Raw genomic sequence first — 18,352 nt, forward strand, 5'->3', positions numbered from 1 at the left:
GAGGGAAGGCATAGAGTGTACAGGGAGGGCATAGGCTTGCCTTGCCAATCTAATTTGTTGCCTGCTGCTTGACACTGACGAGTAATTCTACCTGATATCCCTTTAATTATCAATGCTGGCCTTGAAACTAGCCTCAATAGATTCGCTCCAGAACCCTTTATAGATACAAATTTTAAAAATCAAGAGGGTTTTTCTTTCCCTATAAGAAAAATGTTTGGTTTGAATGATTGGGTATGGCTCATTAGTACAGATCCAAAAGCAAGCTGTGCAGACATCTTGTGCAACAATCTAAATTCCAAAGCAGATGATGTCACCTATCTATGCCCTATAAATGGAGCATTGTTTCACATGTATCTGAACAATTTATCTGCACCAATACCCCGTGCTACCAGAATGGCTGTCTCAGTACTTCGCCTGACAGTTGTCCTGGGACTGCTTGTCTTAATCCTGACCTGCTATGCAGGTAAGTGCTTCTGATCACAGCCCATGAATTGTTCAGTAGTTAGCAGTGACTAGAGAAAGCCGATGGCACTGATTCAGAACATAAAAGAAAGAAGGGGTCTCTGGGCACTCCAGAAAGAGCACTGGCCTGGGAGACAAGAGGTGTATCTTCTAACACAAAGAAAGTAGAATTTTAACAAAAACCTAGCCTCTATTTTCAGTGGATGTATGAAGTTTGAAATTTTTTATGTGCTCTTATGATATAATGACACTATTCTAGTATAAATTCCATGGGAGCTGACTGGCATTTATTTTTTGATAATTATACCTAATAATGTTCAATGGTGGAGAATATGTACTCTGGAACAAAACTCCTAGACCTGGCTCTACCACTAACCAGAAATGTGACTTTAGGAATGCTATGCAGTCTCTCTAGGCCTCACATATAATTGGGGACATTTAACTTTCTTGTAAAGTTATCATGAAAATTAAATAAAAGGAATGAAACAAATTGGAAGGGTACCTGGTTGATAATAAGCATGCAATAAATATTACCTGCTATTGTTGTCATGTATAATCTCATTTGGTTCTCATAGTAATCCAATGATGTAAACATGTACAGTTTTATCATTTTCCTTTTTACAGGTTAATAAACAGGTTGCAGAGGGCAAGTTACTTGAGCATACATACAGGTGGAAGTGGCACCTGCGAGTGAAACCTAGGTTCCTAGATTCTTTCTACTATTATTGAGCAAGTATTTCTTTCCCACCTTTTCCAAGCACATAGAAGCTCTATGCTGCCTTCTCATTAATTAATTTATTGTTTATCTGCAAAAGACTGTGAGGTCCATTCAGAATGATAGACCAGAAAACAGAGACAGTGCAAACATTTAGTGACAGAATCCTTTGAATGTAATTTGGCTGAACAACACACAGGCAGACATTACAACAGAATTACTCTAGATATGGCCACGGAGATTATTAAGTCCATTCTACTCCTAAAGAAATCACTACAGTGAAGTGAAAGGAGAGATTTGATACCAAGACCAGTCACCACCCTGTCTCTTATAAACTCTGAAACTGGTTAAATCAGTTCACTGCTTTGAACCTCAGTTTCTTTATCTGTAAAATGGGATACTATCAACTTCACCAGGTCAAATGAATATGCTTTTATAATTACTTTGTAAACTATTAAAACTGTACAAATATCAGCAATACTGTTTCTTAAGAACATTATATTCACATTCACTAAGAAACTCAACAAGGTAGTTACTGTAAATAAAGGCTATCCCATATAATACTTGAAAAAAGAAAATATTAAACTATTGGCTTTGAAGATTGTTTCTAGGATATAAATTGATATTTTAATAGCATTTTTTTAAATTTATATTATCTTCTAAAGCACTAGAGGAGAAAGTGAATTATAAATCATTTTGTTGCTATTACTATTAATAGTAACAATAAGACAGAGAACATTTATTTATTCATTCTTTCATTTATTATTTATTTATATAAGGTAAGTTTATCTTGGGATTGGTACTGTGAAAAGCTGTATATATATGATATATGTATGTATATATAATATAGATATATGTATGTGTGTGTATATATATAATTTATAAAATATCTTTCAATCCTGACAACATATGAGGAAACTGAGAGACGCAAAGTCAAGCACTGTGTGCAAGTTTACATGGCTAATTTTTTGTTAAAGGCAGGAATCAGACAGGTCTATAAAACTCCAGAGCGTGCAATCCACCACACTTTAATACCTCTCAATACATATGGGGTTCACAAGCTAAGGCCAAGATTTTGATTTCCACCCACTCCAATCCCAGGCTTCTTGTATCTTGAAAAGCCAGCTTTTAGTGTCATATTGAAATAACAAGACAATAGAATTTATTTTGCAAGTAGCCAGATAGAAACACGGGAGAAAAAATCTCATCTTTCATGCAAGAAATTACTGCTTTGCACTCGGCAAATGTCTTTACAGAACAATTGTTTGGAGGTTGTATTATACAATGTGAATAATGTGCTTTGTGGAGTTAAAAAAAATTAGGTTCAAACCCTGGGTCAGCCACTTTCTAGATGAGTGATTTCAGGTGAGTCATTTAATTTTCCTGATCATCTGTCTTCTCTCCTGTAACTGTGATACCACTGCTGAGCTGAATGACGATTAAGGCATGTGCTGAAAGCACTGATGCCGTACCTGCACAATAGGCACCTTACACATGAGTTCTGCTTCCACTTCCTTCCCACAATAAAAACAAACCAATCCTTTTGAGCATCTGGGTTGCCCAGCACTTTATGTGAAGGTCATATCTATAGTTCTTTTTTTTTTACCTTGACTTTTAGCATAACTATGCACATAACAGTAGGCTCAGGCCAGGCATGATGGTTCACACCTGTGATCCCAGCACTTCAGGAGGCCGACGTAGGCAGATCACTCAAGCCCAGGAGTTCGAGACCAGCCTGGGGAACATGGCGAAACCCCATCTCTACAAAAAATACAAGAATTAGCCAGCTGTGGTGGCATAAGCCTGTCATCCCTGTTACTCAGGAGGCTGAGGTGGGAGAATGTCTTGAGCCCAGGAGGTTGAGCCAGAAGTGAGTCGTAATCACTTTGCTGCCCTCCAGCCTGGGCGAGAGAGTGAAGCCCTGTTTCAAAAATAAAACATTAAAAATGTAGGCTCAAAAATACTATTTGAATGAAGGAACCAACAATCGGATATATGAATAGGTGATGATTAGTATATTGATTTTGGTTATAAGTCCCAAACTGGTGCTTCTATCAAATCTTTAGTTGTGTCATAGTAAACAATAAATGCTCATAGAATTGCCTGCCAATCTTTTTTACTAATAGTTTCCATTTTAGGATATAATATAGATGTAAAGTTTCTGACATAATTTGGCAGCCTCCACACAAAAGGTAGTTATATCTCCTTTATCCAAAGTCAGGGGTACATTGTCTAGAAGTTGGGACTTCTTGAGTTAAAACTTGTGCTGAGTTTGCCAGATAAAATACAAGAAACACAGTTAGATTTGGATTTCTGACAAACAACGAATAAACTTTTAGCATCAGTCTGTCCTAATTATTGCATAGATCTTTCTTATAGTACCAGAAAAGCATTTGTTGTTTATCTGAAATTTAAATTTAACTAGGCATCTTGTATTTTTATTTGCCCAGTCTGGTAACATTACTTGTCAGGGTACAATACAATTAAAAAATAAAGGTCCCACTTTATCCTGTGACCAGGGCTCAAAGGGGCGACCACATGTAGCTACTGTCACTCTTCCATCTCTTCTCATCTCCTGGGAGTAAAGACAACCAAGCAAAGTCAAAAAGCCCCCAAGAGATCTTGAATATAATCAACAGACTCTGGATCCTTGGCCCTCATTCCAATGGGCCCTTAAGAATCTAGTGTAAGAGGCCTGCAGTTATCGTCCCAGCATTTTCCTTACTCTCTATGAGGTCTTCTGTAAGCCTCTTAATCTTTTCACTTTTCAGTTCAGTGAGCTTAAAAAATGCATACTTTGTAAGATTGCTCAGGGGATAAAATTACACAACATTTGTAAAATCACTATGAAACTACTAGGTGATATGCAAGTGATAAAATTTCTTTGTCATCATTATCGTTATACTATTTTGAATCTTCCAAAAGAAGTGCAAATTGCATAACTTTTCCATCAAAGACTGTGCAGCTCATCAGAGTACTTTAGAATCCAAATCTTAATGCCAAACTGACATGGGTTTGAATTGTATTTCTACCACTTACTAACTGTGTGACTTTCAACCAGTTTCTAAACATCTCTCAAATTCTATTACTTTACCTTTAAATTGGGATAATTGCTCCTACCTTGTAGAATTGCTATGAGGATAAAATAAGATAATCCATGTAGATCATCATAGGCATGTACTCAACAAATATTACCCATTGATATTTCATTTTTATTTATTTATTTTATTTCTTAGAGACAGGGTCTCACTCTGTCACCCAGGCTTGGAGTGCAGTGGAACAATCATGGCTCGCTACAGCCCTATCTTCTGGGCTCAAGAGATCCTCCTGCCTCAGCCTCCCAAGTAGCTGGGATTACAGGTGTGCACCATCACACCTGGCTACTTTTTACTTTTTGTAGAGATGGAAGTCTCACTATGTTACCCAGGCTGGTCTCAAACTCCTGGCCTCAAGCAATTCTCCCATCTCACCCTCCCAAACTGCTGGGATTACAGGCATGAGACACCTCACCCAGTTGATAATTTATCTTTAATATTATTATTACCATGGGCATGGAGATCATATGGAAAAACAGACATTCTGTATGTCAGTCCTGGCACTAGCACTTACTGGCTGCTTAACTCGGGGATAAGTACTTAGCCTCTGGGAACTTTGGTTTTCTCACTCACAAGGCGGTGCCAGTGTCTACCTAAATATCAATATCAGTCTGTCTATTTGTTTATTTTTACAAATAAATGAGATAATGCATGTGAATATTTTATCCAGACAGGCATTAAATGTTCAATGAATATAACTATATAAGGCTATGAAATTAGTGAGTGGGTCAGAAAGAATCCCAAGCGTTCCCACCACAAAAAGGAGGATTCCTTCTTTGTTGCTGAGAATCACCTCTGAGATTCTGTTCTGTGTTTCAGATGACAAACCAGACAAGACAGACAACAAGCCAGACGACTCGGGCAAAGACCCAAAGCCAGACTTCCCCAAATTCCTAAGCCTCCTGGGCACAGAGATCATTGAGAATGCAGTCGAGTTCATCCTCCGCTCCATGTCCAGGAGCACGTAAGCACTGAGAAAAACGTTGCTTTTTGTCCAGTTCTCTGTTGATAATGACCACACAATGACCACATGGCATTAAAATATATGAGAAACAAAATTTGTGGCATAAGTAAATGTGTTATTTTTCGTTGAAAAATGTTGCGCTACTTAAAATATATTTTGCATCTGAATCAATTGCCCTGAACTTTTTGGGGGAAAGTACATTCCCATCAAGTGGTTCCATACACGATTTTTTTTTTTTTTTTTTTTTTTAATCTCAGGAGCAAATAGGGAGGAGGAAAAACACTAGACTAAGAAACAAAAAGCCAAGTTCTGATCCTAACTCAGTTGCTATTTTACTAGGTGGTCTTGAACAAGGCCCTCCCACTCTGAAGGACTCTATTTGCTCATATTTTAACTGTAAAATTAAAATAATAGATGGCCCACCCCTTGTAAGCACTGTGATTATGTGATGAAGGTAAGAGGTAGTGATACGTTCATTAGTGATGGGTGTGATGAGTCCTGCCTATATTTTCTAGCTTGAGTAGCTCAAGAAGATTAGCAGAGACAGTAGATAACCTCTCTTTAAAGACAATCTAGAGAACCTCTCAACATGAGTGTTGGTTTTCATCATGAGGGACTGCCTTCGGGCAGATCACCAATCCCAGAGTCTTCCCAATGTTCTCAGCCTACTTCGAAGCCTGTGTCTAATTCCCAATACGTTATTTTTGCCTACATAGTTCTGATTTGACACTACTACCTCACTGTATGCTTTATCCTCCCCATATTAATCTCCCAAATTTCAGTGCTCCAAGATGAAATTCACTCTTTCGAATTTCCAGGTGCTTTCAATTTCCACTGCTCTAAGCCTCTGCTCTCTAATTTTCTCCCATATAGATCCTTAAGCAGAGTTTGACTGGGTGTGGTATATCCACCTGATACAGAATCCCCTGGGGGAATTTATTTTTAAAAATGCAGATTTCTGCATCCCATTTTGCAACTTTCTGGGGACAAGGCCATGGATATGGTTTTCAACAAGCTTTTCAAGTAATTCTGATATACAGAAATTTTCAAAAGCCATGCCTTGATCAGATGTTCTGGGTTGCATGGATGGGCCTTAAAGATCCACAAAGCCTTTACATTTTTATTAATATTTTGTGTCAGTGTGATTTATTTATTTTTTTTTTTTTTGCATTTTCCCGGGGAAAGTGTTCATGACTTCTATTAGATTTTCAAAGGGGTCTTTAACCAATAGCAGATTAAGAACCACTTCCATGTGGGAGTAATCAGGGGTTTTGTAATCTCTGATCTGCTTAAAGGGATAGATTGTCATCTGATTGGGCAGTGTTCTACAGGCAATCCTTCTCCACAAATTGTTAAAACTCACAGGTGTTTTTTTTAATTGTTACATTTCCTAATGTGGTTGCTTTTGCAACTGTTATCTTTCCTAGATTGTTAATGTAAACAAGGAGGAAAGTCATAGGCCAACAATAGGAGCACCACCCATTAGATACAAACTAAAGATTAGACTCCAGTTGAATTAGTATTGTTACATTCACACAGCAAAGCAAGGAGTTAGAACATTAATAGTTCTTTTCATTCCTTCCCTAGGGAATTTTCCAAGTATAACATAGGACATTTTTCTCTGTGTTAACCATAAGAGTCGACTCTCTGATATGCTAAAGAATTGCTGTCTGCTCTACGCTCAGAAATGGCCCTTCATCTACTGGTTTCCCTTTCCCTCATTATATTCTGAGTAAATGGCCTTCTTTCTGTTGCTAGAAATGATTACCATCTCATGCTCTCTTCCCTTACTCTCCCTCCTTCCTAAAATACTCTCCTTTTCTCATGACTAGTTCTTGAGCCTGCAGCTAATCTAAAAGTCACTTCCTCAGAAACTATTCTATGACCATTGTTGTTAATACTGTCCTCTTCCATTCCCACTGCCTGCTATTCTCTATCACTGTACCTTGCTACAGTGTCATAATATTTGTTACCATCTGAAATGACTTATTTATTTTTAATCAAGTAGCAAGTGAAAGTAGAGACCAGATCACGTGACTGGTTGCAGGCGCACAGTACCTGGCATACAGTGTCAGGCACTTGAATTAATTAATTATGGAAAGATATCTTGCAGATCAGACCTAAAGCCCATCTACCTCAATTTGACTGAGAAATCCTGAAGGATCTTTGCTCAAAGACACAGCAATATCTGCTCAAGAGATAAATCTGTGGGTGGTAGAGCCAGGACCTAAGACATACCCATAAATCCCTGTTCAAGGGAAGACCATAAGCAAAATAGAGGGTGGAGGATAGGAGGAGACATCAGAAAGTATTGCTAAGCACTTAACATGTGCAAAGCAGGGACACAGATTGTGAAGGAAAAGTCTAGGCTCTTAATCCCTTCTCCTCAAATAATTTGCAGTCCTTATGGTAAAATTACTTAAACCAATGCAATAACTAAAAATGCCTAGCAAGGTAAATGTCAGCCAAAGATCACAGGCAGTTTCCAGCGAAAGGAGTTATCAATGGGTCCAGTGTGCTTAGGGAAGTGTTTATGGCAAAAGCAAGATGTAATTTGGGCCTTGAATGACTGAACAAGATTTGATTTGGAAGAGACAATGAGAGGAATAACAAAGATTCATAAAGGTGGGAATTTTACTTTACTTACTCCAATATGTCTGATGCCTAAGTGGTGTGTCAGATGCATAGTAAATGCTAGAGACATGCTTTTGGGACAGTGAATAGACTGGATTGTTCTCTCCACTTGCTTTTGGATCACCTTGGAGCTACCTAGACTGCATTTTGCTCATCATTTTTCTGAAAAATATACATATTCTTAACTTGTCTCACCCTTTGAGAGCCCTTAATTCTTGGGAATATTTTCCCCTCTGGGTTCCATGATGTATTTTCCTGGTTCTCTCTCTACCACTAGCCATTCTTTCTCATTCTTTTTATTTGACTTTTCTTCATGCACCTGCCCTCCAAATATCATTGTTCCTCAGAATTCCAAATATGCTTGGTTTTTCACATTGCAGTTTACACATTGGGAATACTGCCTATAATCTAATGAGTTTCAAATTCACATTTCTGTTGTAATTTTTTCCTGAGCTCCAGATGGAATAACTGATTGCTTGCTACAAAATTCCATCGTTTTTCTACCACTATTTCAAATTCCACTGGTCTAAACCCAAGCCCATCATCTCACTCAAAACCTTCCTCCATATCTCATTAAGTCACATCATCATCCACCTAGAATCCAGAAACCTAAGGATCTTCTCAAATCCTTCCCGCTCATCACCACCTTTATCGAATTGCTGAATATTCAACCATATATACCTTCCTTGGGTATATGTATATGCACCCTATATACATTTCTCTTTCTCAGCTCCACTGACTAGCTGGTCAAGTTGAGCCCTTCATCATCTCTTTCCCAATTTCCTTTTATTGGATTTCTAAAAAGTTCCACTCTTTTCTGTCTCTCTTTTTATTGGATTTCTAATAAGTTCCACTTTCTGTCTCACCAATTCATCTTCTACCTACTACCAGAACTTATATCAGAAAAATGTAAATTTGGTCATATCACTGCCACGCTTGAAAGTTTTTCACGAATTTCCATTGCTTCCAAAATACAAGCAAATGCATAAATGCATTAGGCTGATGTCAAAGGTCCTTCTCTGATGCCAATGTATCTTTCAGTCACATTTCTCACCTCTGCAACCTGAAGCCCCAATGACTAATGAGTTTCATTTTAAAGCAGGTCATGTTTGTATAAATCCCCAATATCTGTGCATGTGATTTTTCCCTCTGCTGAAAATGCCTAGCCCCAAAGCCAAAACCCCACTCTGTTCACTTGGCAAGTCTAATCATTTTCTAAAGCCCAATTCAAAAACAAACTCTGTAAAAAAGTCATAGACACTTAACATCAGAAATTTCAGTTTTTCATATTCAGGGATTTCATAATCCTTTGCAGAAATCATCATAACAACTTTTATCCCCACATTGTATTAAATTACTTGTATCTGAGTTGTCTGTTTTCTCCACTAGAGTATAATTCACAAGCCATATTTTAGTTATCTTTTACGATCTCAGCAGATACCCTGGTACCCAGTCTTTAAGCCATAGGGCATCATGTTTCTAGCATTTAGTAATGACTCTGGAGACCTCAGTTTTTAAATTTTCTTTGCAACTTACCAGCCATGTGCTTTGGACAGGTTGTTTAATCTTTAAGCTTCAAAGGTTTTCTCACACATAAAAAGAGATAATAAAGATGCATTCAACAAATATTTATTAATTTCTACTATTTGCCATGCACTGTTCTAGGTGCTGGGGATATATTACTGGAAAAATATACCAAAATATATGTCTTTATGGACTTTATGTGTGAATAGATACCTAACTAATGGGTTTGTTGGCAGGTGCAAAAAGATAATTATGCATAAATTACTCATCCACTATGAACTATGTGGATATTTTAGGTCTTATTTCTTTCTGACATAGAAAAATCTAGAGAAGAACAGTATGGCTCAAACATTATACAGCACCTTAGTGATCATTCTAACACTCCTGTTCAGTCCGAATTGTAATTCTTATTTTCTCTTTTTTTCTCAAGAGGATTTATGGAATTTGATGATAGCGAAGGAAAACATTCATCAAAGTGACATCCTCAGGTGATTTTTCACTTAAAATTTACAACTGAAATAATAGTGTATTGGACAAAGGAAAAAGAGTCTGTCTAGTTTTATTTAATAATTTTGGTTACCCATGTCTACCTACAAGCAGAAAAAGTACATTTTTAAAAATTCTTACTGTAGTTTTTTAAATTAATTTTAAATGAATGTATTTTTATCATGTACAAGTTTCTAATAATAAAATTTTCTTAAGAGAGGAGGTACAACTGTGAGATGAAGTGAATAAGGATGGCAAGTTTGGAGACATGGTTCCTGTCACAAATCTGTTAGGAACTTGCTTTGTACAAGTTCAGCCTGTGAAATGAGGGACTAGCACGCACTAACAATCTAAGGACCCACGTAATCATGCAGTTAGTTACTCATGAGAAGAGTGAAATTTGCTGAACCTAATTCAAAGAGAAAGGATAACAAACTTTCTATCTCATGCAGTTAGATATATGGGCAAACAATATAGTTTGAGTGCTCAGAAATACTTGCTTTTTCCCTACTCGGGTCTCTCCTGAAAATGCATATTGAAATACAAAAACAAAAGTGTTAGATCTGGAAAAGTAGTAATATTAGTAGCTGGTATGAACTGTGTTCTTACTCTGTTTTAGGCATCAAGCTAAGTGATTAATGACTAAGTGCTTTGTAGTATTTAATTCATAATCACTATGCACAATAGATATTATTATTCTTAAATTTTATAAATAAGGAAATAAAGGCCCAGGGAGGTTTGCTAATGTGGCTATATTAATAAAGGAGGAAGACAGAATTTGAATTCAAGCAGCCTGATTCCAAGGCCTGTGCTGTATCTCTAAGCCATAGTGCTACTGGAAACAGAGCAGAATAGTATAGGAGAAGGCAGTGGAGAATAATGATTAAGCTAAGTAATCTAAGTCATACCTCAAGATGTTCATAGAAATACAACACTACCCCTTTGCTTAGTTGAGTTACTTTATCTGCATATTCAGGAAGCATGGCCTTTCCCAGCTTCTGTTTGTGATCTTGTCTGGAAATGCTCCTTTTCCCCATTGGCTCCATTTCATAATCCAGGTATGATTAATGTAAGTTCAGAAAGTTACTATTATATTTCCCCGGAACTTAGCCCACCCATTCCCATATGCCTCTAAGGATGAGAATCAGGCTTGAGCATTGAAATCAAAACATGCCCAACCCAGACTCTCCTGACTCTTACCCTAAGGCCAATTAAGCTTTTAAACTCAGTCACTTATGTTTGTATATTTTCATTCCCATCTTCTCCGAGAACAGCCTACCTCTTCTTGCAGGTGTCCTAATACTTTGCCTTCATTCCAGCTTCTGGTACACACCTATAGTTTTTGGTACCCACACCCCAAATCCTTGGAGTACATCCTACAGGTCTGGTCTATGATGTAGTCTAATAGCCAAGGCCACATGGAGGAGCAGAAAGAGCAGAAGACATAGACAAGATGTAAGTTCAACTTCTAAATCAGCCACTTAATGGTTATGTAACCATGGTCAGGCCACTTTAGCTGCCTGAGCCCCACTTTTCTCCTTATGAATTTTTAAAACGTAGGGAATCTTAATGCCGTAACTTTTTTAACTGCACATGAAAAACTTGGAATTGATGCATGAACCAACTTAAGATGCCCTGATGAGCAGGGAGGAATGGCTCAATCTAGGGATGTAATATAAAAAACATTAAACTAGGGAGAAGGAAGCAACTAAGGGAGAGACTAATTTTTGTATTTTTAGTAGAGACAGGGTTTCACCATGCTGCCCAGGCTGGTGTTGAAATCCTGGCCTCAGGTGATCTAAGTGATCTGCCCACCTCAGCCTCCTAAACTGTTCCGATTACAGGCATGAGACATGGCATGCAGCCAGCATTTCCTAAATTAAGACAGGTAGTTGGATAGATAGATCTTATGTTTCTCTTATTAACATTGATTTTTTTTTTTTTTTTTTTTTTTGAGATGCAGTCTCACTCTGTCACCCAGGCTGGAGTGCAGTGGTGCCATCTCGGCTCACTGCAACCTCTGCCTCCTGGTTCAAGCGATTCTCCTGACTCAGTCTCCCGAGTAGCTGGGACTATAGGTGCACATCACCATGCCTGGCTAATTTTTGTATTTTCTTTTAGTAGAGATGAGGTTTCACCATGTTGGCCATGATGGTCTCAAACTCCTGAACTAGTGATTCTCCCCCATTGGCCTCCCAAAGTGCTGGGATTACAGGTGTGAGCCACCACACCTGGCTGATCCCTTCCTTTTTTTTTTTTTACACGTTTCTTTAATGCTTCTTTAATCCACACCTACTATATCAATCAGCCAATGCTACTAAAATGAATAACTAGCTGGCTATTGAGAAGTTTATGGACTCAGCAATCACATAGCTCTGTGTATCTCATAACTGTAGAAGGAAATGATAAAGTTATGTATAAAGGGGACTTGGGAATGCCTTGGAAAAGATAAGAAGGAGTATCTGGAGGAAGGGATAAGCATTATGAATGCTCTACAAATAAGGTGAACTCTGAGAGAAGAGGTTCTACACACAACCTGATATGATGAGTAGAGAGAGGTACAGTATTTGGAAAAGTATCCAATAACTGAATACCTGGTTCATCTGAGAACCTCTCAGCCCCTACTGAACAACATGGGCATGATTTTTACTGGCCTTAATATTTTCAATAAAATTAAAATTTTAACTCCACTTGTCCTGCGTTGTTTAAAACCATATGAATTCAAGTCATCTTTATTTGTGTCTTTTTTTTTTTTTGAGACGGAGTCTCGCACTGTCGCCCAGGCTAGAGTGCAGTGGCGCAATCTCAGCTCACTGCAAGCTCTGCCTCCTGGGTTCATGCCATTCTCCTGCCTCAGCCTCTCCGAGTAGCTGGGACTACAGGCGCCCGCCACCTAGCCCGGCTAATTTTTTGTATTTTTAGTACAGACGGGGTTTCACCGTGGTCTCAATCTCCTGATCTCGTGATCCGCCCGCCTCGACCTCCCAAAGTGCTGGGATTACAAGCGTGAGCCACCGGGCCCGGCCTTTATTTGTGTCTTAAGTCATTTGATATTTTAAGTATAAATTTTCTTTCCTGCATAAAAACAAATTTGGACGAACCTCACTGGATTACTAAAATTATCAAAAGAGGTAATGGATAGAAAGTCACTTTATGAATTCTTAATTTTTATACAAGTGTTTCGGATTAAGGCAAAATCTACTATAGGACACACTAGACTTTTATGCTTAGACTTGCTCAGTCACAACTTCCTAGGGAGGGATCTAGGAATAAGTAAGTCAGACAGGAAATTCCAATGCACCCGATGAGCAAAACTGCCCATGGCCACTTGATTACCTTTTCGTGTCACTTGATTACCTTTTCATGAAGTCTTATGGAAAATTTTTCTTTTAGAAATTAGGCAAAAAAAAAAAAAAAGCCTTCCCTAAAGTCAGATTCCTCTTTTCTGCTTATAAGATTTATGTGATGGCTGGGCACGGTGGCTCATGCCATTACAGGCGCCTACCAAATCCCAGTGCTTTGGGAGGCCAAGCGGGCAGATCACCTGAGGTCGGGAGGTGGAGACCAGCCTAACCAACATGGAGAAACACCGTCTCTACTAAAAATACAAAATTAGCCGGGCATAGTGGCACATGCCAGTAATCCCGCTACTCGTGAGGCTGAGGCAGGAGAATCGCTTGAACCTGGGAGGCAGAGGTTATCGTAAACCAAGATCAAGCCACTGCACTCCAGCCTGGACAACAAGAGCGAAACTGTGGCTCGTAATCCCAGCACTTCGGGAGGCTGAGGCTGGCAAATCATGAGGTCAGGAAATAAGAGACCATTCTGGCTAAAACTGTGAAACCCTGTCTCTACTAAAAATATAAAAAATTAGCCAGGTGTGGTGTCAGGTGCCTGTAGTCCCAGCTACTCGGGAGGCTGAGGCAGAAGAATCACTTGAACCTGGGAGGCAGAAGCTGCAGTGAGCTGGGTGGGATCACAGCTACTGCACTCCAGCCTGGGCGACAGAGAGAGACTCTGTCTCAAAAAAAAAGATAAGATTTATGTGACTTAGTTTTTTCTTTTTCATCACCTATCTATCCAGAAACTCAGTGAAGCTGGTGACTCAACTTATCCTTAGGAGTTTATTCAATGTACATTCTCCCTGCATTCTTGTTTCTGATTCTTTCTTTATATACTTTGAATTTTTCCTTTTGTTGTTGTTGCTCATTTCCTCACATATGTATTATAGTTGATTTTATTATGAAACCTCTTCTATTTTAAAGTGCAGAAGCATAAAAATTTTAAGGAAAGGTTTAAAGTTCTTTGGTTTATTTAACATCTTAAACCCTCTCTACTTGATAATTGTTTTCCTCTCTTTGGTTTGTGTTTCAAAGGACACACCCATGTGGCTCCTGGACAATCCAAAAGCAGCCAAATCCTGCTTTTCCAGTTCTGCTTCACAAGTCCTCCAGGACAGAGCCCTCAAAGCAACTCCCAGCGAGTTCTCAGGATTCAGGCTCTGGCTTCAGCCAAACAGAACTCATTTTGAACACCCTGACTGCATTTTTGCTTTTAGAAAGTTAGAATAAATATGGTGCTTTGGGATCACATAGTTGATGGAGAAGATTTGTGTTGCTATTAATAATTTTTTCTGGCCATGTTTAAAGTTTTAATGATACAAATATATGTATCTCTTGGTGAATATTTATATATTTATATATTCAACAGGATAACCAAAGAATGGTTCAAAATAAGAGGACTAAAGCCCAGATAATGTAGCAAGTTCAAATTCACAGAGCCAATAAGTGACAGAAACAAGATTAAAATCTGACCTCAAAACAAGCTCTCAACTCCTAAAAATGTATGCAGTTTCAGAGTTAAAACTTTTACACATCTTTTTTGGAAAGTATTTTTAAACTATCTGAGCCCACTCTCCTACGCTAGTAAACTTAAAAACTGACCTGTTTAAAATTAAAGAGTCACTATTTTTCTCACAGAATAGCAGTGTCAGAGATGGAAGGGTCATTGAAATGTTTAGTTTCAGCCCTTTCATGCCACCACCTTATTACACAGAGGTGGATCCTCTGCAGCCATGGCTGTGGTTCTTGCCCACTTACCAGAAGTAAAATGTGACATAGCAGAGCTAGAAATACAGTAATCTCCCAGAATTGTTTAATGCGGACAGTAAGACAAGACTGAAATCTTATCGTAGAGCAAGATGGCAGTTAAAGCAGTGCTCTAATCTAGAATAAAGTTTCTACGTGCTGCTTCTACTGAGTTCTCAAAAGCTATCTTGGGTTTTGTCCTTCCCAAACACATAAACTCTGAAAGTAACTCAAATGTATGTTTAATAAATCTTTTGTTTGTTTGTCTGTCTTCCTGTTTTTACTTAGCCAGAAGAGGTCTGTAAGCAGCACAAAGAATTTTAATAATATAGGTAGATAAACCAAGAGTGAATGCCTACTAAATGTTGACAAATGCATGTTACTTTCTACAATAAATTCAGACAACTCACACTCTGCATTTTCTAGGGATTGTGTCAATTTCAAATATCACATCCCACTTAACTAAATACTTAGAATGTCTATTATATTCAGTATCTGGCACACAAACTGCTTCTCCCCATCAAATGTGGCTGCAAAATCTCTTTTCCGATATTGACTCACTGATTTGTGCCTGGACAACACATTTACTACAACTATATTAATTAATACACTACCTATATGTGAGAAACACACTCTACCAGAACTTTTCTGCCTTTATCTTCACCTATCTGTTGTACATTTTGAAATCACTTTTTCATGTTGAGGGCTGGGAAAGTGCCATATTAATACGGGATTTGATAAATTCCTAACAGGTCACCGACAAGGATCTCCAATGATCTATAGAGATTTTGAAGATTTTGCTTTACAATGTGTGTTTCCTCTTCCTCCCCTTCATTGCCTTCTTCCCCTACCCTCCAAGAAGACCCACGTCTTCAGCCAGCAGGTACACCTGTTCTTAAAGATCAAGAATCTCTTTCATCTGCATAGAATTTTTCTTTTGCGACTCTTTCCCACTATCATCTCCTTGTAACCTCATAACCGCAATGTGATTGAAGTGAATTAGGGAGGCGTTGTTTTCTGTATACGACAGGTGAAGAAACTGAGGCTCTGGGAGGCTGATTGGTATCATGCCTAATATACCAAAACTGGTAGAGGCTACATGGGAACTCCAACCAGGTGTGTCTAACTCCCAGCAGGGAATTCCCCTCTGATATGCTGAGGACACAATCTACGTCATCACTATTCTGTCCCAAATCCCAAACTTTCTATCATGACTCAAGTACTTGAGGGAATTTACACTTGGCTTTTTACAGAAACGCTGAGTAGATAGAGTAATTCTATTTAAATAAAATTCAATTCAGATTACTTCCTTCTGCCATTTCCCATCTCATTTGAAGCAAACACTACACTTTAAAATTTCTTTACAATGGTGTCAAAGATCCTATCTGAGCTATTCACTTCCATTCCTTTCTCCTACTCATTATCTTTCTCTTTTCACTCCAGCCATATTGGGATCCTTGTCAGTCTTTAAACAGTCCAAGTATGTTCTTTTTATAGGGCCTTAAATTTCCTCTTCCTTGTGCCTAAATTACTCTTTCCCAAGATGGCCACATGGCTTGCTCCTTCATTTATTAAGGTCTTCTCCTAAATATTACCTTCTCAGTGAAGCCTTCGTTGATCATTTTATTTAAAACTGTGTCTTCTGCCCTAATGTGTCTATCTTCTTTGGCTGCTTAATTTTTCCTCCTATGGATATATTTTTTTTAATATATATCTTTTAACAGAATGTTAAAACTTTATTTATTTCATTCCTTTTTCTGCCTACCTTCATTAAAATGTAATCTCCAAGAGGCAAGAATTTGGCCTCTTTTGTTCAATGTTCCTGGTGCAATCATGAGCAATTAGAACAGTGTCTAGCAGAGAGCAGCTGTTCTGCAAATGTTTCTTGTATTTTGCAAGAAGTGAAGAAATTTAAATGATAGAGCTTCTATCCAAGGGCAAGATAGTAAGGGTACACAGTTGAATATCCCGTGATTTTTGCTTTCAAGTAGCTCACAGTCTTGATGCAGAAGTTATGCGTGCATAACCAACTAAACATACGCAACACGGTACAGCATAACAGAGGCACGGACATGGGAACGTGGGAACCAACACAAAGAACCATTCATGCTCCCTCAGAAATCCGGAAAGATTTCTCTGATGTAATAATATTTGATCCATGACTTGATGGATGATAAAGGATTTGAAGACATGGAGAAGGACAAGGAAGGGCATTTCAACCACAGAAGAAAGCTTAAACCAAGCCTCAGACTATGGCAATGCTTGACGTTCAAGGATAGCCTTACCTACCTTTTTTAAGAAACAGATTTCATTAGGATACCTTCCATGCTTGGTCCTGCATAAATGTTACCTCATTGAATCCTCATACTTAGTACAAAAATTAGATATGATCATTCCATTTTGAAATGATGCAGTTGAGAATCTGACAAGATCACCCAGTTGAGTAACACTGGAGCCAAACTTGAACAAAAGTCTGTGTGACTGATTTCCTTTTGTATTTATTTTGGGAGTGAGAGGAATTACTTTCTTTTTAAAAAAATTAATTTTATTTTATGTTCTGGGATATATGTGCAGGACATGCAGTTTTGTTTCATAGATAAACGTGTGCCATGGTGGTTTGCTGTATCTATCAACCCACTACCTAGGTGAGAAGAATTACTTTTTAATATGTACTAATTGGCAAAATGTTTTCTTCAAAATTTAGATCCAAAAATTATTAAAGTGGCATATGTTACCATGTGAGAGGGAAAAATGAGGGGAATATGGAAATGTGTGTATACTTCTAAAAGTTAACAATCTCCCACACTAATCCCATTATTCCCAAACCAGCCATATCAGCAACCAACATTGATGCTGTTGTCCCTGCCTGTTCAAACATATCCAAACATATTCACCTGTAGAGTGGGATTTGGGTGAGTGCTTTACTCTGCAGCTTGACGGTCTTATTGAATAATTTCTCATGGCATTTAGTTTAGGTAAAGAGATAGAAATCTTTGAAAACTATTCAATATCTCATTATTTCCCTATGATAGACTTTCATATTGTTTCTATTTTTTCAGTTTCTCAAAGGATTCTGCAATAAACAAGCTTATATGTATAAGCACATGCACTAATATTTATATATAAACATTTTTATTTAATGTTTTTATAAAAGATTTTCAAAAATTGAATTGCAAGATCAAAGGACATTTTTAAAAATGCTAATGGACATTGTGAAAAAGCCTTCAAAATGTAGCCACTCCCTTATTGGCCCAAATGGACACTTTATTGACTCACAGCATATAAGCAATTTTCTAAACTTCTAACTAATGAACAAAAACTGCATGCATTTAAAGTGTACACTTAAATAATTCAAACATATGTATATACTCCCAAAATCACACAA

General features: G+C 37.9%; 1 protein-coding gene across 5 annotated transcripts; it reads left to right on the plus strand.

The window, feature by feature from the left end:
• Positions 1–356: 356 nt before the first annotated feature.
• Positions 357–16,723, plus strand: C7H5orf46 (chromosome 7 C5orf46 homolog). 5 transcript variants are annotated; one of them, XR_008658885.2, is made up of 5 exons: positions 376–463; positions 5,092–5,236; positions 9,825–9,882; positions 10,857–11,335; positions 14,257–16,723. XR_008658885.2 is itself a non-coding variant. In XM_055285728.1 (4 exons), exons 1-3 carry the CDS (start codon positions 394–396, stop codon positions 9,871–9,873), a joined length of 264 nt encoding a protein of 87 aa, XP_055141703.1. In that variant the 5' UTR covers positions 357–393; the 3' UTR covers positions 9,874–9,882; positions 14,257–16,723. The 5 variants fall into 5 exon arrangements, 2 of the variants coding, with proteins under 2 accessions (XP_055141703.1, XP_055141702.1); XR_008658886.2 differs by having other exon boundaries at positions 11,200–11,335; XM_055285728.1 differs by lacking the exon at positions 10,857–11,335 and having other exon boundaries at positions 357–463.
• Positions 16,724–18,352: the final 1,629 nt, after the last annotated feature.

The sequence above is a fragment of the Symphalangus syndactylus genome, chromosome 7 (assembly GCF_028878055.3).
Source record: "Symphalangus syndactylus isolate Jambi chromosome 7, NHGRI_mSymSyn1-v2.1_pri, whole genome shotgun sequence".
Taxonomy (NCBI): Eukaryota; Metazoa; Chordata; class Mammalia; order Primates; family Hylobatidae; genus Symphalangus; species Symphalangus syndactylus.